Source organism: Mustela nigripes, chromosome 2 (assembly GCF_022355385.1).
Source record: "Mustela nigripes isolate SB6536 chromosome 2, MUSNIG.SB6536, whole genome shotgun sequence".
NCBI classification, from domain to species: Eukaryota; Metazoa; Chordata; class Mammalia; order Carnivora; family Mustelidae; genus Mustela; species Mustela nigripes.
In genome coordinates this window covers 173,468,867-173,490,947 of record NC_081558.1, presented here as the reverse complement: position 1 = coordinate 173,490,947, position 22,081 = coordinate 173,468,867, and the positions used below count along the sequence as shown (strand labels likewise).

General features: G+C 33.9%; 1 protein-coding gene across 1 annotated transcript; it reads left to right on the top strand.

Moving 5' to 3' along the window:
- Positions 1 to 924, top strand: LOC132010243 (olfactory receptor 5AC1-like). Its single transcript, XM_059388163.1, has one exon. The coding sequence runs from the start codon at positions 1 to 3 to the stop codon at positions 922 to 924; it is 924 nt and encodes a 307-aa protein (XP_059244146.1).
- Positions 925 to 22,081: the final 21,157 nt, after the last annotated feature.

The following is a 22,081-nucleotide window of genomic DNA, read 5'->3' as shown; positions in this document are numbered from 1 at the left end:
ATGGCAGAAGAAAATAAGACACTCGTGGCTGAGTTTGTTCTCACAGGACTTACAGATCTTCAAGGGCTGCAGGTCCCCCTGTTCCTGGTGTTCTTGGTCATCTATCTCACCACCATGGTGGGCAACCTTGGACTGATTTTTCTCATCTGGAAGCATCCCCATCTTCACACCCCCATGTACTTATTCCTCAGTGGTTTAGCCTTTGCAGATGCTTGTACTTCATCCTCTGTAACTCCGAGGATGCTTACACATTTTTTATCCAAGAATCATGTGATATCACTTTTTGACTGTATGGCTCAATTTTATATTTTTGGTTCTAGTGCCACCACAGAGTGTTTCCTGCTGGTAGTAATGGCTTATGACCGCTACATAGCCATATGCAACCCTTTGCTTTATCCAGTCTTAATGTCCAGGAACCTCTGTACTCAGTTCATTGGTGTTTCATATTTCATGGGTTTTCTACATTCAGCAATTCATGTGGGTTTGTTATTTAGATTAACTTTCTGCAGGTCCAATGAAATACATTATTTCTACTGTGAAATTTTACAACTTTTCAAAATTTCTTGCACTGATCCTACAGTTAATACACTTCTGGTTTTAATCTTTTCAGCCTTTATACAAGTCTTTACTTTTATGGCCATCATGGTTTCTTATATCCGTATCCTCTTTGCCATCATGAAAAAGAAGTCTGAAAAGGGCAGGAGCAAAGCCTTCTCCACATGCAGTGCCCACCTGCTCTCTGTTTCGTTGTTCTATGGCACTCTCTTCTTCATGTATGTGCGTCCTGGTTCTGACCACACTGATGATCATGACAAAATGTATTCTTTATTTTACACAATAATAATTCCTCTGCTAAATCCTTTTATTTACAGCTTGAGGAACAAAGAAGTTATAGGTGCCTTGAGAAGAATAATGAAGAAATAAATAGTTGCCAATTTTCAAAATGTTTCTTTTTTATCATCTGCTGAAAAAACACCCCAAGTCCTGACTGCCATTCCACCAGAAGGCTAATGGTCAGGGGAGTTAATAAAGTGTGTGTGAAGCATCCCAGCTTCACAATAAGCTTTCTTGGAATGGGTCCAGTTATAGTTTGGGAACATTACCTCTAGAACTTGCTTAATTAGAAATATTGTGCTTTATTTTTATCTGAAGCATTTAGCTTTTGAAAATTAGTTATTTTCTAGGACTTTCCAAAATTCCAGATAGATACAGACAATTACAGAGGGAAATAGCTGTAATAGATGCTGCCATATAGAGTTAGTTTTTTAGTTCATGAATGAGCCCAGCCCATTTCTCTGGACTTGCAAATCAATAAGGCTTTGTTGTTTTCTGCCACACATAGTTACTTCATTGACTAATAAAATAAAATTCTGCTTCTTGGGAAAATATTTCTTAAGAAAAAATGTACTGTTTGATGATAAAGTTAAGAAAAAAATGAAAATTTCTGAAGAAAATTGTCGATGTTAGGAAGAAAATGAAAGTTGGCATGAATTAAAGAATGAAATATCAAAATTAACCACAGCTCAGAGCTGTAATTTCATGCACTGTTTTTTTTTTTTTTAAATCAGGGATACTGCATGCAGCATGACATTCAATAATTTATAAATTTATGAATATTTGAGTGCAATATAAAGCAATTTTGATCAGCCTCGTGGTTGCATTACTATTCCTATCAGTTTTAGTTAGAGTAACTAAGGGAAAGGCAAAGAGGTTATATCAGAGATAAGAACCTGACTTTCCATGTAGAGATATACAATTATCAGTGGATTTTCTTTCACTAATTTACTTCCAATTCAGGGATATGATCACTTAAAAGATATATATATATATATATAATTTCTATATATATATTCTAATTTACTTTAGAATTATATAGGCATAGATGTTTTAAGTCTTCTTTTTGCAAAACAATTATATTCCTTGAATAGTCTGATTTTTTTTTATCTTTTTTGAACACACTCACTTAGGGAAAAACAATTATACAAAATGAGAATTAAGTTTAAGTTGTAGAGGCATGAGAATATGCCTGTTGTTCTAGTATTTTTAAAACACTTTAGATCTTGCCAATAGTTTCAACAAATATAGTAAAAGTATTACAGGCATATGATAAATATCTCTTATCACTTAAATTTATTTATCTCTCATATAAACTTTATTGGAAAAAATCAACTTGTTTGTATGGTCTTAAAATTAATTTCAGTTGGTCCCCAATAACAAAATTTATTTTAAAAATATTCCACATGATTAAGTTTATTCTTTTTAAAAACCATCTCTAGTTGTAGGGTTATTTCAGCAATTTCACAGTATTTGTGACTCATTTTACAAGGACTATAAACTACACCTTTCTTTAACATTTTAATTTTCTTTTTGATTAAACCCTTTTTCTATAATTATGATTGGTCTTTTAAAAGTAATTCTAAAATACTTTTTGTTATTTACATAAATGTAAGTATATTTGTTTCTTAATGTACATGGAACACATTTTACTTGAAATGTCTTCAAAACCAATCATATGCTATGATATTTACACTCTTTTACTAGCTTCATAATTGCACAAGTAATGTATGATTTTATCAGGAGATATTTTCAGTAATATCCTGGGTATTATATTACTTTGAAAGTAAATAGTTAAGAGCTGAACTGTAATTTTTTAAAAATTTATTTTCATCATAACAGTATTCATTGTTTTTGCACCACACCCAGTGCTCCATGCAATCCGTGCCCTCTATAATACCCACCACCTGGTTCCCCCAACCTCCCACCCTCCGCCCCTTTAAACCCCTCAGATTGTTTTTCAGAGTCCATAGTCTCTCATGGTTTACCTCCCCTTCCAATTTCCCTCAACTCCTTTCTCCTCTCTAATTCCCATTGTCCTCCATGCTATTTGTTATGCTCCACAAATAAGTGAAACCATATGATAATTGACTCTCTCTGCTTGACTTATTTCACTCAGCATATTTTATGCCAGTTTGAGGACCCTCTAAGGAACTGATATTTATATAGTCTTCCAAAGCCAACCCAATAGATACATTAACTTGGGATAAATTAGATTCCTCGTGAGGTTAGTATGAACTTATTACTGATCCAAAATGCTCTTAAGTATGTTGTACATCAAGTGTGTCAAGTTTATCAAGATTGTTCATTGTAGAGCCTGTTTTTATGGTATGCAGTTGCACTAAAATTGGATGTGAGGTAAACATCCCTCTAAGTGCTTGGTTATAAGCAAGTTATCTAAGCTGGGAGACCCCCAACATGGTACCTTTCCTGTGCTGAGTGATCTGTGCATACAAGAGTTTGTATTCAGTGAATGAGGCTTTGGAAACTATCAGAGTATTCAAAGCTTCTGTCATGTTACTGTTATGCATGCTGCTGTTTTACTTGTGTATTCTTGCTTAAGCTACGTGAACTTGGATAATAAACTTGGGTAAATAAACAGTGGATAAACCCATTTTATCTTGTGAATTTGAAGTCATTCTACACTTGAAATTTACTTGAATGGCCCTTGTGAAGAAGGATGGGTAGGGGAAAAATTCTCTTTTGAGACTTTGGTGCTGGGATAGCTGAAACTAACCCCTGGTTCATGATAGTGGAAAATAAATTTTTTTTCTTTGAGGCAAATTACAGTATATATTTTATCAATGGAATTTAAGTTACATAGTTTCGAACATCTAGGATTTAGCAAAATGGTTTGGTTAATAAACCACTTTGGAAAACAGTGTGGATATTCCTTAAGAAGTTAAAAATAGAGCTACCCTATGACCCTGCAATTGCACTACTGGGTATTTACCCCAAAGATACAGATGCAATGAAAAGAAGGACCACCTTTACCCCAATGTTCATAGAGGCAATGGCCACAGTTCCCAAACCATGGAAAGAACCAAGATGCCCTTCCATGGACTAATGGACAATAAACAAAGACAAATAGGGATAATGGCTACAAACATTGCTTGTTGGTTATCAATATAGCATTAACAAAATGGTAATTCTATCAGAAGAACACAAAGAAGTGGACTGGCTTAGGAGAGATGTGACAAATATATAAAATAGAAGATGAGTCATAAAGTTTTTTGCTTGGCTGATATTACATTCACCTGGAAGCCAACATATTCACTGTCCTTGAGAATGAAGGACAAAACCAGGTTACCATAGAGATGGGAGAACATTGTTAAATAAGTGGGACATTTTTCCAATAAATAAACACTAGAAGTCTGATGATTTTTTGTTAGTCCAGACACTCAAACCACATGATCAAAGGCATTGTATTTCAATGGTAGAAAATTCATTGAGTCTGAATGGAGATGATTAAATGGCCTGATGAATGTGGACTTCAGTATACATTTTCTTTCTAAATAATGATACAACCATGGTTAAGGTAGAAATCTAACAAGCTTCCACTGAAAAGGGTAACTGCCCATTTTTTTTTTAATGACTAATACTTTCAAAAAAATTATTTTATTTTTTCAGTGTTCCAAGTTCCATTGTTTATGCACCACACCCAGTGCTCCATGCAGTACATGTCCTCCTTAATACCCAGCACCAGACTCACCCATCCCCCCACCCCCCTCTTTCAAAAACCCTCAGTTTGTTTCTCAGAGTCCACAGTCTCTCATGGTTTATCTCCCCATTTTTTTTTTTAACCTAATGATACATAAAATATCCCTGCATAAATGGTAGTGGATATGTTCTAACTGGAGATAGCTTAGATTGTATATAGATAACAATAATATCACTCCTAATGAAAAATGCTTCCATGCAAACTTTGAGAATTCAGTGATAAGGACAGTTCATTATGCTTGGAACCCTTATACAATCTTGTAGGAAAACAAAATATAAAGACAGCTATAGAAAACTTGTTAGCAATCTCTTTTTCCTGGATATCAGTGACAGAAAAAAGTTCTGTGCTTTTCAAAAGAAAAGGAATCACCAAAGATGGCATAGTCACATGTATTTATTTTGGTGTCGTGAAAGTTGGAACAAAAAGAAATAAATTGGTGAAGGTACTATATAATACCTGATGGTGATTACTGTTTGGGAGGTGGAAAATACTTGATAGTTTGGGCAACTGCACTTGCCTTGCTAAAAAGAACAAGACAGATTTGTTGTATGGGATATGTTGTTTGGGATATGTCAAAATGTATGTGGTAAAATAAAGTGAGTGGGCATGGGTATGGGGATATTCCATTTGTTAAGACAATAGAATAAGAAGATTGAGCTCTACTTCCAAAATATTAGCAGAGAAATCCAAACATGAATGACTGGTCTAAGCTGAATGGCTTAGTGTGAAGTGAGATTCGTGGATCATATGGTAGTTCCACTTGTGATTAAAAAAAAAAAAAAAAAAAAGAACCTTCTTACTGTTTTCCATAGTGGCTGTACTAATTTACATTTACATCAACAGTGCACAAAGGGTTCTTTCTTTCTTCTTCACATCCTCACCCACACTTGTTATTGGATAATAGCCATTCCAACAGGTCTGAGGTGATTTTACACTGTAGATTTCATTTGCATTTCTCTGATGATTAGTGATGTTGAGAGTCTTTTCGTGTAGGTATTGGCCATTTGTATGTCTTCTTTGGAAAATTCATTCTTTCATTCATTCATTCATTCATTTATTTTTAGTCTCTCTGCCTATTTTTAAACTGGATTTTTTTTCCCCTTATTGTATGAGATTGTAATATATTTTGGGATACTAATTCCTTATCAGATATATTGTTTGCAAATATCTTTTCTTTTGTTTGTTGCCTTTGCAATTGTTGTCAACTCCAAAACGTCATTGCTAAGACTGATGTCAAGGAACTTACTCTCAGTTTTCTTATGGAATCTTATGGCTTCAGGTCTTACATCCAAGTCCTTATTCTTTGTTAAACTAATTTTTTTGTATGGCCTCAATACACAATATAGTGGTCTTATTTCATTCTTTTGCACATGGCTGTCCAGTTTTCCCAACACTCTTGAAGAAACTGTCCTTTCCCTATACATATTCTTGTCTCCTCTGTAGTAAATTAATTGACCATATATACATGGTTCTTATACTTTTTTTACCCTTGCCCTTTTTTTAAAGTAGGGTCCATGCCTAGCATGGAGGCCCAACATGGGGCTTGAACTCACAACCCTGAGACAAGACCTGAGCTGAAATCAAGAGGCAGATTCTTAACTGACTGAACCATCCAGGGGCCACAATTCTTATATTTTTTAATACCCCAATTTCTAAATATTTGATGGATTAAAAATAGACAAACTAAAACTACAAGAAAAAGCAGAAACTCTATCATCCTTTTCCCCCATTATTCATTATTACTTAAAATTCTTATAGATATAGAATAGAAGCATTCAGTTGTATATGTAATTTTCACTAAGCTAAATTTACCTTTTCCTCCAGATATATTTTAAGATTACCTTTTCCAGATGTATTACACAAATTAGAGAGTAAGGATAATTTCCCAAAGTATCTTTTCATCCAGAGGGTTAATGTCTAGATAATTTACATTTTAATTTCAGTATATTTTTAAAAAGATATTATTTATTTATTTGAGAGAGAGAGAGAGAGAGAGAGAGTGAGACAGAGAGTGACAGAGAGCATGAGAGGGGAGAAGGTCAGAGGGAGAAGCAAACTCCCTCCCCATGGAGCTGGGAGCCCAATGCAGGACTTGATCTCAGGACTCCAGGATCATGACCTGAGCTGAAGGCAGTCACAACCAACTGAGCCACCCAGGCGCCATTAATTTAGGTTTATATGTGAACCACCAAATACTGTATTTCAGCATCAGTGTGGATTTGAGATTAAAATAATGTTTAGGGATACCTGGGTACTCAGCTGTGCGGTCTGTTTCTCACTCTCTCCCTTTGCCCCTACTCCTGCTCACATTCTCTCTAAAATAAATAAATCTTTAAAAAATTAAAATAATGTTTGGTAAATAGTATTATGTCAGCTAATATTATGATGCCATAATTAACACTTAATTCTAGTTATTATGTTGCTACAAAAGTTTCCATTTTATTAAAGTCCCATGTATCATTTTTTTTAACTGGTCACTGCATATTTTATCATCTGAGAAACCTATGCCTTACCTTAAGGTCAGGGAAGTTTTGTCCTCTGTATTTTTCTAGAGGTTTTAGAGTTTAAATTTTAACATTTAGCTCTAAGAATTATTCTAATTTGCTTTTTATTTATGGGATAAATGTATTTATTTTCAAGCAAATATCCAGTTTTTAAAAATCCTTTTTTTTTTTTTTTGATTTTTGGAAAAGATTGTCTTTTTTTGATTTTGGATTATCTTTTTTTTGGATTTTTGGAAAAGATTATCTCTTCTATCATTGAATTACACTGGTAGACTTGAAAAAAAAAATCATCTGACCATATATATCAGTTAGAGTTCTCCAGAGAAGCAGAACCAATAAAGATATTTATTTTAAGGAATTGGTTCTCATGATCGTGGGGACTGGCAAGTCTGAAATTCACAGGGCATGCTGGAAACTCAGGCAGTATTTCTCTATTATAGTCTTTAGGAAGAATTTATCTCCAGGCAGTTTTTGCTCTTAAGATCTTGTACTGACTGGATGAGGCTCACTCAGATTATTTATAGTAATCTCCTTTACTTAAAAGTCGACTGACTGTAAATATTAATTTGATCTAGAAAATACTTTCACAGCAATATCTAGACTAGCATTTAACTGAATATGACAAGGCTCACTTCATATGTTCTTAGGTGTCACAGCAGTTCTATGCTGCCTCTTGTCTGCTTTCTGAAACAGCTTTTCATATATTTGTCCAGCTTTCTGTGTGTAGTGAAAGTTCAAGCCTCACAACAGTTATTTTTTCCCTGAGGAAAACTGAAATATTAGACACTGTTTTCTATCATTTCTTACCCCTGACTAAAATCTCCTAGTACTTTTTTGGCTATCTAATAGAGTCTACATTTCTTAGCATACTGAGAAGATCCATAAAGGAACCAAGCAAATATTCTGCATTCTTGCATTAAATAGGTAATTTACTTGTTTCTGTGACTTTGGTCCTATTGCTCCCTTCTTTCTCAAGTGGAAAACCTTCTTCATCTTTCATTTCTAAAGTGTGTCCTTCAGAAGCACCTGGGTGGCTCAATTGGTTATGTGTCTGCTTTCAGCTCAGGTCATGAGCTCAGGGTCCTGGGATTGAGCCCCAGGTCGGCTCCCTGCTCAGCTGGGAGCCTGTTTCTCCCTCCTCCTCTGCCTCTCCCCCTGCTTGTGCTCCCTCTCTCAAATAAATAAATAATAAAGTGTGTCCCGTAGAATTCTAAGAAGCTTGACCATCCTGAAAGTGTTCAGTTGTTTCTTTGAACTTCATTATTACTCATGCCAAATTAGTTTATTCATTCATCATGTTTTTATTTAAGAAAACTTATTAAACATCTAATAGATAAATTTAGCCAGTTATTATTTTCAAAGAACTTACAGTCTAGAGAAAGAAATGTGTTTGTAAAAATTTTGACTGTAATAGAGAATGAAAGTGCCGTAAAAGAAGTATAAGGGGGACACCTGGCTGGCTCATTTGGTGGAGTGTACAATTCTTGATCTCAGGGTTGTGAGTTCAGTCTCCATGTTGGGTACAGAGATTACTTAAAAATAAAGTCCTTTAAAAAATTATAAAGTGGGGCACCTGGGTGGCTCAGTGGGTTAAAGCCTCTGGCTTCGGCTCAGGTCATGATTCCAGGGTCCTAGGATTGAGCCCCACATTGGGCTCTCTGCTCAGCAGGGAGCCTGCTTTCCTTCCTCTCTCTCTGCCTGCCTCTCTGCCTACTTGTGATCTTTGTCTGTCAAATAAATAAATAAAATCTTAAAAAAATTAAAAAGAAGTACAAGAAATAGAGCTGGTATAAAAGAGATGCAGCTCAATTCTACTTTATGGTAGTAATGGGGGGGATCATAGATAACTTCCTAGAAGAGATGGCATTGATGCAGGACTAGAAGCATATGAGTTAGCAAGAGTCCACAAGGCACTCGTGCCAGAATGAGGGAGCATAATATATAAAAATAATGCTCCAAGTTTGAATCTTGTGGTTAAATCTAGCTGAAACAGAATGCGATGGAAGATGGCGATATCATAGATAATAATGGAGATGTAAGCAGGGATTAAACAATGGAAAACCACTTACGTCATGCTAATGAATTGGATTTATTATAGGCAAAGGAGGTACAACTGAAAGGTGATGAGCAAGATAAAAAAAATACATTTTGGAAGTTCATTTCTTGTGATAGCATGAAAAGCAGATTAAAACCAGGGTCAGATTAAACACAAAGAGAAAAATAATGTCATAGATACAAATCATTAAAAATTTCTTTTCCCAAATTTCTAGAAATATTGCTCCACTGTGTATGTCTGGATTTATATATTGCCATCGAAAGCATCTGAGGCCAACCTGATATTCTTTCTTTTGTCTGGAAGCCCAGAGGGTATTTATTCCTTTTACTTTAAAATTTAATATACTATGACTCAAACAGTTTATTTAACTTTCCAAAGCATATAATGAACTTATTAGTGATGCATAAATATATTCTTATTTCTGAAAAGTATTCTTAGATTATAATATTCATGATTCTATTTAATTGATTTATTTTTCTTCTTCAGGGACTCATTACCTATATGTTGGATTTTACTTGCATATCAGCTATATCAATAATTTTTTTCTCTAATCATTTTTACCTCTTTTTACTTTTGTTTTTCTCCCTTGGCTTTTTTCATAAGTTTTCTGAATATTTCTCTTATTTATTTATTTGTAAAAAATCACCAAAATTTAGTGACCTACCAACAATCTAATTATTATCTCTTATAATTCTGTGGATTGACCAGGCTCAAATGGGCTGTTATTTTGCTCCACATAATGTCAGCTGATCAGCAGTCATCTGTAGCACAATTGTTTTAGATTTTCCAACATGGCTCATTGATAAATCTGGTCAATTGGTGAAGATGGCTAGAACACTGGGATCAGCTGATATATTGGAATCTTTGGGCCTCTCTTTCTCCATGTGATCTCTCAGGATCCAAAAGTAAAAGCAACTCCTTAGGCTTGAATCTGCACTGCATCACTTTTGCTGCATTCTATTGTTTAAATAGAGTCACTGGGCCAGCCCAGATTCCATGTAGGTGGGACTACACAAGAGCATGAGTACTAGGACATGTAGATAATTTTTTGGAAACTGGTTATCACATTCAATTTTTTGCAAAAAAATCTATTTTTCTTGGCACCTTATATATAAGTCTATATCAGAGGATGTTTTTTCTTTAATTCTTTCCTGAATCTGGTCACCTTATTTCAGATCTTAATATTGGTCCATATCAGTTGTTAGTTTAAGAATTTTTTATTTAAATTATTTTTCTTATATATCTGCATATTTAAGGATGTTTAATTTGAATTTGTATCATGTGATTCTATGTTATAATCATGTTGTCCCGTTTGGGTGTTTTTAGGGGGAAAACGTAGGAATGAATTAATTTTTATATTGTCATAGCTTACTGTGTATATTCTTGGTTGTGTTCTGGTCTTTTGAAAAGTTATTTTTCCAGGACCATCACTTATAGGTGTTGACATATGTATAGAATGGGTTTGGTTAGTTTACTAGATTTTTGTAGTTCACCATACCCTTCTTCTGGTGGTCTATAGTAAAGTGAAAGTTTCAAATTTCTAGGACCTTCCTTGGAGGAGAGTTTTAAGTATCTTGTGATTTTGTGATTTTCTCTTTCCTCTTAACTATCAAGTTTCAGGCTGGTTCTTGGTATTTTCTTCACTCAGGATGGAAATTTATATTTTGGGGATTGAATTTATCTATGTTCTGCTACCCTGGGGCTTCATTTCTACTTTTTTTTTTTCCCCCTCTTTCTCTCTTTTTCCCTGTAGAGTTTCTGTCTTTTCTGTAGTCAGGTCCAGGCTCCAGAGTGAATTTTTGGGTATAATTTACTGCTTACCTGTAAATTAAAGTTCATAGTATTCTCTGTTTCCTAGGTATGTGAGAGATATGTTTTATGGCTATTTTTTAAGAGATTTATTTATTTATTTTAGAGTGCATGCATGTATGCACATGTGAGTCAGGAAAGGGGCAGAGGGAGACAATCCTCAAGAAGACTCCCTGCTGAGCATGGAGCCTCACGGAGGGCACTAGAGGGGGCTCCAACTCCCAGTGCATGAGATCATGACAGGACCAGAAACCAAGAGAACCACAAGTCTTTCACTTAACCAATGGAACCACCCAGGTTTCTTTTTGTGGATATTTTTGTTTTCTTTTTTTCAACAGTATTTTTTTTTTTTAATTTGAGGATGTGTGGGAGAAATTTGTATTCTTCTGGTTTCCAGTATCTCATGGAAGCCATACGGATAAAAAGGATTAAATTAATTTTTAGGAGCCAACATTAATTATGTTTAGATGACACAGGGCATAAATAAATCAACTGAATCTATTGTATGCCTTAAATAAAAACAAAAACAAAGACTTTTCTGGTATGAAGGTGAGTCAAATTCACTTTAAGGGCTCAGGATAGAAACCACTATATCTTTCTAAATGATAATGATGTTAGGGATTTTGACCCTCACAGATGTCCACACTTTACTATATATCCTTTAGAGCAAAATAAGGAACTCCATGCATTCTTTACTGTTTAAACAGAAATAATGTCAAGTCTTGGATTTATAATTTCCCAAGTCTGTGTCAACCATGGTGTGCATTCATAAAGGCCATAGCTGGGCTATAGTACATTTACTTTATTCTTTTCAGGGCTTTTATCTTCATTAAGGTTAAGAAGATGTTGAAATTCTGTTGCTGCCTTAGGAGAATTCTGTACACCTCTTGACTAGTATTTGTCAATCTAGTTGTAAATTCCACAGAAATTAAACTTAGTGTAATGTTAAATACATCAGGCACCGTTAACAAGCAGAGAACTGAATCAATATGGTGATCCTGTTCTTAATGGAGTAGATAATTGTAATTAATAAAACCTGGCATCAATATGATATTAAAATTCAAGTGAAGGACAAAGAAGTCAAATATGTTAACATATTTGTTATGACCATAAAAGTTGAATCCTCAAACAATATGATACTTGGATTCTACAGCAAGACTGATCCATGTCATCTATAAGTTCCATAACTATTTATTCACATTAAACAACATATAAGGCTATCACTAGTCAGACAGCATGTTTGTTTTGGTTATCACTTTGTAACCATAGAGGATTGGTCCTCTTTAGGGTAACCTTAAGAGGGTGTTAAACAAAGGTAGGGAGGGCACATGTAACACTTGAAAATTTGCATATGTAAATACTTTAGGACAAATTTACTACTGTCAGATTTCACGTTTACTTATTTAGCTGTCAATATGTATATAACTCTTATTAATGGATTCTTGGAGCATTGAAGACTACAAATTATCATGTATCCAATAAGGGGAATGAAGATAAATTAGAAATAAAAGATAAAAAACCTTATATCTCTTACTTTGGTGAGGTATAAAGCTGAATTTTTAAGACTGTTTTTAAATAAAAGGCTCAGGAAATGTCAGAGTCAGTCTTTTGGGTTAGTTAACTACCCTCTGAGCAGATAACCTTAGGTCAATATCCCAGGTGGGTAATTAAGTGAGAAGAGACTAGTTCAGGGAAAAGTCACTTGGTCTTGACCTGAGGAGAAACTGGCACAAGGGAACTCTCCTTTCAGTGCAAATTTATTCAGGGCTTTTAGAGAGTAAGGATGAAGCCAACAACTATAATGATTGAAATATAGCTTATGTTATGACTTCTGTTATACCAGCCTTGAGAGTGATCATCTTTGCTTCTATGGGGAAAAAAAAGTTTAACAGGGTGCCAAGAGAATGGTAATTATTTGAAATAATGAGGAACTACCCAAGGGAAATTTGCAAAAGTTTGGTGACAGGAAATTAGATAACAGTTTCACTAAATAACTTTCCAATTCTTGTGTGAGGAGCAATGGGCATTATTAGCCAACATTTCCATTACCAATCCCCAAACATCTCTTCTAATGAGTACTGGGTTAATAATGAGAGACTTTAAATTGGGATTCAAATTACATAGTGTATTGATTAATTCAATCATTATTAATATCAGCCCTTATTAATCTTGATTCAAATCAGGTCCTTGTCAATTACGGATTCTTACTTGCTTCTTCTTTCCTGAGCTCCATCAATGTCAACGTTCCTGGCCCTTTACAACTCAATTATGGAATAAATTGATAGCTATAGTCAACTGGCTTCTACAATATATTTGGAAATGACCAGTTCTCAATCTTTAATATGCACACATTATCAAATTCATATTATTGACTTCAGAAAATTTCTCAATCATTTTGACCCACCAGTCAAAAATGAACCTCTTCAGAAGATACTTCAGAGAAGCAAGATAGCAAAACAATATTTAAAGTGAGCATAGCTATAATTTGGTTTGTCAGATTCAGGGAGGAGCTATTGTAAAGTGTTTTTCTTTATTTCTGCAACTTTCAACAGAGAACAGAGAGAAGAAAAATTAATGAAATAATTACATCATACTTATTCTAGACTGCTGAACATTAAAAAAGATCCCTATGATTTTCCTTTATTTGACCTTGTTTGCTCTATATATTGTTTGTTCTGTAACATTTTTAGTTCACATATCTTCTCCCAGGTCTACCGAAGAGAAAAGCAGAAAATCTTGTCCAGAACTTTCTCAACTCTGCTTAGGTAAGTAGTTATTTAGCTTCCTTTACAAAGTACCCTGCATCCACCCTCCTACATCTAAAGATGTTTGGCTAATTTATTCTGCCATGAAATTCCCCTTTTTATCTTCTTAGTAGCTTCCTACAATTCCATATAAATTTTGCTGTCTTCATCCTTTAATTCTTCAATCTATATTTTTTGCTTTCCATAGTGTTCTTTTTTTGTTGTAGAAAATTTTAATCTTGAGCATTTTACAATTTTTTTCTCCACTCAAATGAGCATCATTGTATTCAAGTTATTTTTCTTTGTGCTTCACATTAATTTTAAATTCCTTTAAAGAACATTACATGATGACAATATCCTCTTGTATCATTCATGAGTTCAGAAATCCTCAGTAACATTTTTTTAGGTTCTACTGATACCCAGCATTTTAAGCCCTCTCCCTCTCCCAGAGGGTGTATATCCCAGCACACTGAGAAGAAGTAGACTAAAAGATTCATTCTAAATTACTTATGGCACAAGGTACATTTCCCAGTTACATATGTACTTTGTTACTCTAATAATAGTTATTTGGATTGTACTGGCTAGATTTTTAGCAGAGTGAATAAAAGGACATAAAACTATTCAGTGAATTCTCGAAAACTATTTATATGTTCTTTTTCTATTCTGTTCTCCCCTTTCATAAATTGAATAAAAATGTTTTCTTGGAAGGAACATGGTGCTAAAGTGAATTTCTAGGGAACTACTTTATAAATGTTTTCTTGGAAGGAACATGGTGCTAAAGTGAATATCTAGGGAACTACTTTATAAGAATTTACTGAGCTATTTCTTCTTTCAGTAGTCACTAATGGGATTGAGTTGAATATTCTCAAGTGACACAGCTTACCATAAGTCTCAGAATATAGAAGAACATACATAGATATTTAGTGAAAAATACATATGTTCTTTTTTTAAAAGAATATACATATGTTTTATGTAATTTTAAAGTATAAACATAAAATTTATGCATTTTGAAAACATTTTTACCATATGAGATATACCATATAAAGATCTATTTATTTAGCAAACATTTATATGACATTCATTTAAGGCAGTGTTCCAAATATAAGTATTACCTCACTTAATCATCAGAGAACCTTATAAAGTAGAACTATTTTGTTCTCATTTTACAAATGAGAAAACTGGAGTTTGTGGTGGAAACTGGAAAATGTGAGTAGGAGCATTTCAGGTGCTCCCAGTTCACAGGATTATTTTAAAGCTAGATAATCCTCTTACTCATCAGACCCTGGAGATAAGCAGTAATGTAATTAATGAAAAGTATTGGATTTTGTCTTGTTTGCTTTCTTTTACCATACCTTCCTCTAAAAAATATAAGTTGGTGGTTCTCATTTTTTACTGCAAAAAGAATTACCTGGAGCAACTGTAAGAAATAGTAACATCAGGACCCAACAGATTAAATACAATCAGAATTGTTAAGGGTTAGGCTCAGTATTTTTTCAAAGTTCCCTGGATGGCTCTAATGTCCATCCAGGGTTGAGAATTATCTATAATGATTGTTGGAATACAATTTCCCGTGGGTCTTAAAGTTTCAAGGAACTGGCACAAAAGCTGAATAATGCTGTGAGTAATAAAATCCTTTGCCTCTAACCTGGTTGGCTCAAATCTTCTGGCAGCATGAATACAGCAGATTAACACCAGTTCTTTTTTTTTTTTAAATTTATTTTTTATTTATTTTCAGCATAACAGTATTCATTATTTTTTCACCACACCCAGTGCTCCATGCAATCCGTGCGCTCTATAATACCCACCACCTGGTATCCCAACTTCCCAGCCCCTGCCCCTTCAAACCCCCAAGATTATTTTTCAGAATCCATAGTCTCTCATGGTTCGCCTCCCCTTCCAATTTCCCCCAACTCCCTTCTCCTCTCTAACTCCCCATGTCCTCCATCCTCCACAATAAGTGAAACCATATGATAATTGACTCTCTCTGCTTGACTTATTTCACTCAGCATAATCTCTTCCAGTCCTGTCCATGTTGCCACAAAAGTTGGGTATTCATCCTTTCTGATGGAGGCATAATACTCCGTAGTGTATATGGACCACATCTTCCTTATCCATTCATCTGCTGAAGGGCATCTTGGTTCTTTCCACAGTTTGGCGACCGTGGCCATTGCTGCTATAAACATTGGGGTGCAGATGGCCCTGCTTTTCACTACATCTGTACCTTTGGGGTAAATACCCAGGAGTACAATGGCAGGATCATAGGGAAGTTCTATTTTTAATTTCTTGAGGAATCTCCACACTGTTCTCCAAAGAGGCTGCACCAACTTGCATTCCCACCAACAAATTCCCCTTTCTCCACATCCCCTCCAACACATGTTGTTTCCTGTCTTGCTAATTTTAGCCATTCTAACTGGTGTAAGGTGATATCTCAGTGTGGTTTTAATTTGAATCCCCCTGAGGGCTAGTGATGATGAACATTTTTTCATGTGTCTGATAGCCATTTGTATGTCTTCACTGGACAAGTGTCTGTTCATATCTTCTGCCCATTTTTTTGATATGATTATCTGTTTTGTGTGTGTTGAGTTTGAGGAGTTCTTTACAGATCCTGGATATCAACCTTTGGTCTGTACTGTCATTTGCAAATATCCAGCTCTTGACAATAGTTACTTCTTAAACCTTGAGAAACAAGTTGTTGAAGATTAGGCGATTATAAGTAAGTCAGAACTTTTCCTGTTTAATGACTACTGTGACACTTACATCAAAATGGAAATCTCATGGGGGATTTAGCTAAGTTCCTATGGTACCTCTCTTCATTGTTCTGGGTTTTTATGATTAATGAAGCATAGAGTTTTTTTTTTTTTTCTAAAAAAGGAAAATGTATATTCTTTACTTCAGGGGAGGAGAAAAATCTTCAAATGATTATAAATAGTAAAAATTGACATAAAATTTAGTTTTCTGAAAAGAAATATGTATAAAAATGGCAAACACTAATTTCTGTTCAACAATCATCAAATAGTCATAGACTATTCAGATGAAGTGAGTGTAGTTCTTTCTGGAATGATTATTTCTAATGCCTTTTCAGAGTTCCTTATTGTAAAAGGTGTTTTATTTTTGTTAAATAGTACTCCATTTTTGTTTATATTACAGTGAAATAAATTAATTCACTATCAGTTGAGCTTTTAAAATGTGTCTATTTTCTACTCTGTTTATATACACCTATGTAACATTTGCAATTATTTTTATATAACATTAGCAATCTTCAGCTTAAGGGAAGAAATGGTAGAGTATGCACATATTTAGACTTATTTGATTCACCAGATCTTTGATAGAGTCAGGGTTTCTGCACTGTAATAAACATCTAGGTAATTATGATTCTTATGGATTATGCTTTTAGAAATAACCTACTGCAAATTATTTAAGCAATCCTGAAGATAATTGTAATTATAAGTTTTTCATCCTTAAATCATATTTAAATAATAGTAAATGGCATTTAATCTCCTCCATTAATCAGTCTTCAAAATAAGGGAAGGCAGCTTGCATTTACCCATTTTTATTTTATTTTATTTATATATTTCACTGTCAGACTTTATTACTACAAGTTAAATGTGTCAAATATTGTAAGGCAAAACCTTAGACTTTTATAGAAACAAGTACACTAGAAATACTGACATTGTCTCTTTCAAAGTTAAAACAATATTGAATCATTTCTACACCATAGCTGCTAAATTGTACTCTATGATTCTATTGTTCTTTGTAGTAATTAATATCCCTCAATAAGGTAGAAGTTTACCTCCCCGCTGCACTTTTATTAATTATCAAAAACGATTCAAGAATATTTTTCATTTAACCTGTTATAGCACCATAAACTTCTTGGCTCCTCAAGTTGTTTCAAATTTTCACAGTAGGATTTCTTTCATGCTGGCCTCTGCATTTTCTTGAAAAGTCTAATGATTTTTGGAAAAATACTTTTTTCTTTTTTATGAACAAGATTTTCCATACTCACTAGATACTAATGTTCCTCAAGCATAAAAGTAGTGATTGTTCTATGGAACATCATTTCTTCATGTGAGGAACAGTGTTTAGAAACCAACATCTTGGGGTGCCTGGATGGTTCAGTGGATTAAACCTCTGCCTTCTGCTCAAGTCATGATCTCAGGGTCCTGGGATTAAGCCCCCTGTAGGGCTCTCTGCTCAGTGTGACCCTGCTTCCCCCTCTCTCTCTGCCTGCCTCTCTGCCTCCTTGTGATTTCTGTCTGTCAAATAAAACTTAAAAAAAAAAAAAAAAGAATCTGGCATCTCATACCAGCACCTGCAGTTTTGATTGGGTGCTCAGAATTTGTCTTTCCTCAGACATTCCATATTTACAAAGTCATTCTTCACATGAAAATCATGGTTCTCCAAAAAAATAATTGTGACTTTAAGAATGTTGTGAATTTGGGATATAGGTCTTTTTCTTTAAATTTGTAGTCAGTTGGCCAATGAGACTTTTTTGCACATTTCCTCTTTCTCGCTAATCTTCTAATCTCAAAATGTGTCTAATTACTTGATAAATGCACAAATAGATTCTTCACATTATCTACTTCTCTCATGATATATGTCTCTGTACTTTTAAAAAATGCCAGTATAGTTAACATACTGTTATATTAGCTTCAGGTGTACAATATAGTGATTAAACAGTTCTATGTACTACTCAGTGTTCTTTATGATAAGTATACTCTTAAAACCTTTCACCTATTTCCTACATTCCCCTAACCCCCGTCCCTTTGGTAACCATTTTTTTTTCTCTCTGTAGTTAAGAGTCTATTTTTTTTGTTGTTGTTCATCTCTTTTTCTTTTAAATTTGTTTTGTTTCTTAAATTCCATAAATTAGTGAAATTATATGGAATTTATCTTTCTCTCACTGCCTTTTTTGGTTTAGCATTATACTCTCTAACTCTATTCATGTTGTAGCACATAAGGTAGTTCTAGTTTTAGTTTTGAGAAATTTCCACACTGTTTTCCACAGTGGCTGCACAAGTTTGCATTCCCATCAACAGTGAGTGAGTGTTTTCCTCCACATCCTTGCCAATACTTGTTTCTTGTGATTTTTATTTTAGCCATTCTGACAGGTGTGATGTGATATTTCATTGTGGTTTTTATTTAAATTTCCCTGATAATGAGTAATGATGAGCATCTTTTCATGTGTCTGTTGACCATCTGTATGTCTTCTTTGGAGAAATGGCTGTTCTTGTCTTTTGCCCATTTAAAAATTGGATTATTTAGTTTTTGGATGTTGAGTTATAGAAGTTCTTTATATATTTTGGATACTAACCCTTTATTAGATATGTCATTTGCAAATATCATCTCTCATTCAGCAGGCTGCCTTTTACTTTTGTTGACTATTCTTTTGCTGCCAGAAGCCTTTTGTTTTGGTGAAGTTCCAAAAGTTTATCTTTGTTTTATTTTTCCTTGCCTCATGAGACAAATCCAGAAAAAATTTGCTATGGCCAATGTCAGAGGTATTACTTCTTGTGCTCTCTTCTAGAATTTTTGTGGTTTCAGATCTCACATTTAAGTAATTAACCCATTTTGAGTTTATTTTTGTGTATGGTGTAAGAAAGTCATACAGTTTCATTATTTTGCATGTAGCTGTCCAGTTTTTTCAATACCATTTGTTGAAGAGATTGTTATTTTCCCAATGCATATTCTTGCCTCCTTTGTTGAAGATTAACTGACTGTATAATCATGGGCTTATTTCTAGACTCTCTATTCTATTCTACTTTATGTGTACCATATTACAGCTTTGTAGTATATATTGACATCTGGGATTGTAAAACTTCCAGTTTTGTTCCTTTTAAAGACTGCTTTGACTATTTGGGGGTATTTGTGGTTTTATAGAAACTTTAGGATTATTTGTTCTAGTTCTGTGGAAAAAAATGTATTCTGGTTCTGCTGGCATTTTGAAGGGATTACAATAAATCTGTAGATTGCTTTGGGTACTATGGAAATTTTACCAGTATTTGTTCTTCCAATTAATGAGCATGGAATATCTTTCTATTTGTGTCATCTTCAATTTCTTTTGTCAATGCTTTTCATTAAAGTTTTCAGGGTTTTTCACCTCCTTGGTTAAGTTTATTCTCAGGTGTTTTATTATTTTTTGGTGCAATTGTAAGTGTGATTGTTTTCTTAATTTCTCTCTCTGCTGCTTCATTATTAGTGTATAAAAATGCAACATATTTCTGTACATTGGTTTTGTATTCTGCAAACTTACTGAATTCATTTATCAGTCTAGTGGTTTTTTTGGTGGAGTATTTAGGGTTTTCTATATATAGCATCATGTCATCTGCACATAGTGAAAGTTTTACTTGCTTATTCCAGAAATTTCTATTTTTAGATATGACAGCATTTGTAGTTGATAAAACAAAAATATTTAAATTGTAAAATATGTCATTTTTCCTGAGCCTTAGATGATGATAGGAATAAGATTCCACAGACTTTGTTGATCACACTAGTCTTAGCTATATTTTTACACACATAGATATAAGTAATAAAAATAGTATTTGATGTCAATCCAAGTGGCCAAATGCTTAATTTCTTCAGTGATGTGATGTGATGTGAATGACAAATATGATAAATGTAAATGACAAAAAAACCATCTTTCTTGGAGGGAGGTTGCCAGAATGATGTGAAGAACATGGCTCAATTAGCAGGGCAATCATTCAGTCTCTGGAGATGAACAAAGTGCTTACAATAAATTGAGAAGCACTTACTTAACAAAATATATGAAAACTTGATGAGAAGTATGGAAGTCCATGAAACTTGAGTTGGTACTGCACTCATGCAAGTCTATGTTGTCAAAGAGCTATTCCAGCAAACTTAGCAGCTAAATGGTATTTCCTCCAGATGTATTTTGAGTGGCACTCAAGAGAGTGGCACTCAAGAGAATCTGGCACTCAGAGAATATTGAAAGATTTCCTCTCCCCCAGGTCTATGCTCCAGAATTTTTTATAGGACAGTGGTGTTGGCAAAGTGGTAGCACAGTCTTTGCCATTATACCCCTAACCTTTATAGGTTCTCCTCTGTAGAGAGAATATGGGTGGAAGCTGATGAAAGTGACTTTTCTATCCTACACTATTCTAGTTCCCTAAGACAGAGATTCTGCCTACAGGAGATAGGATAAACCCTCAAAGACTGGCACAACTTACCAAATATCATAAAAAACATGGCCAAAATGTGTATGATCAATATGCACAATGCGGAAGCTTAACAAACTCAAAGTAGGATAAATGCAGAGATTTATCTCTAGACACAAATTTAAAATGTTGAAAGCCATAAATTAGAAAGAGAAAAATACCTCATAATGTATAAGAGAACCACAAAGATTAACAGCCAACTCTCCTCAGAAACAATAAAGAGTAGAATGAAGTAAGATGATATATTCAAAGTGCTTAGAGGAAAAAAAAACCTCTCATCCAAGTATCTTCTATCCAGCAGAACTATCTTGTAAAAATAAAAGTAAGACAGAAATATCGAGAATAAACACAAAATGAGAGAATTCATACCTAGTAGTAGTAGTAGACATGCCTTAATTAAGGAAATTCTTTAGGCTAAAAATAAGTAATACCAGACAGTAACTTATATCCACACAAAATAACAGAGTGGCAGTAAGGTAACTATGTTGTAATTAAAAAAGCATAGTACATTTTTCTTTTCCTTTCTTCTGTGAGCTGATTTAAAAAGCAATTCATTAAATGATATGTATGAAATTGAATTATTATGTTTATATATGAATATATATATATATATATATATGACATAGAAATGTAATATGTTTGACTACCACAACCAAAGGTAACATGTGGGAACAAACATATACTAGAATAAGGAAATTATACTCTATGGTAACTGAAGATAACCAGAAATGGTAATTAAGAAGGTTAATAAAACAGATTTTATAAGTATATATTTTCTTTCTTTTTTATGTCACAGCTAATTTAAGAGTCAAAACATTATATTAAGCAATCATTGTAACAATGGGTCTGTAACATATAGATATATCAGTATATGTCTTTCTTATCTCTATGGTCTTAAATTAGTATAAGTCTGAAGTAGATTATGATAAGAGAAGATGCATATCATAAGCTCTAGAACAATCACTAAGAAAATCACTCAAAATATATTAAAAATCATTAAAAGTATTGAAACAGTAGGAAATATCCACTTAATATGAAAAAGGTAACAAAGGAGGAATAGGGGGAAAAATGACACAAGATGTATTGAAAACAAAAAGCAAGTGGCAGAAATAAATCAAACTATATCAATATAACATTCAATATGAATAGATCAAACAATTCCCCAAAGGCAAAGATTGTTGGACATCATCATCATTATCATCACCATAAAAACAAGATACAACCAGGAAATGTACTTTAGA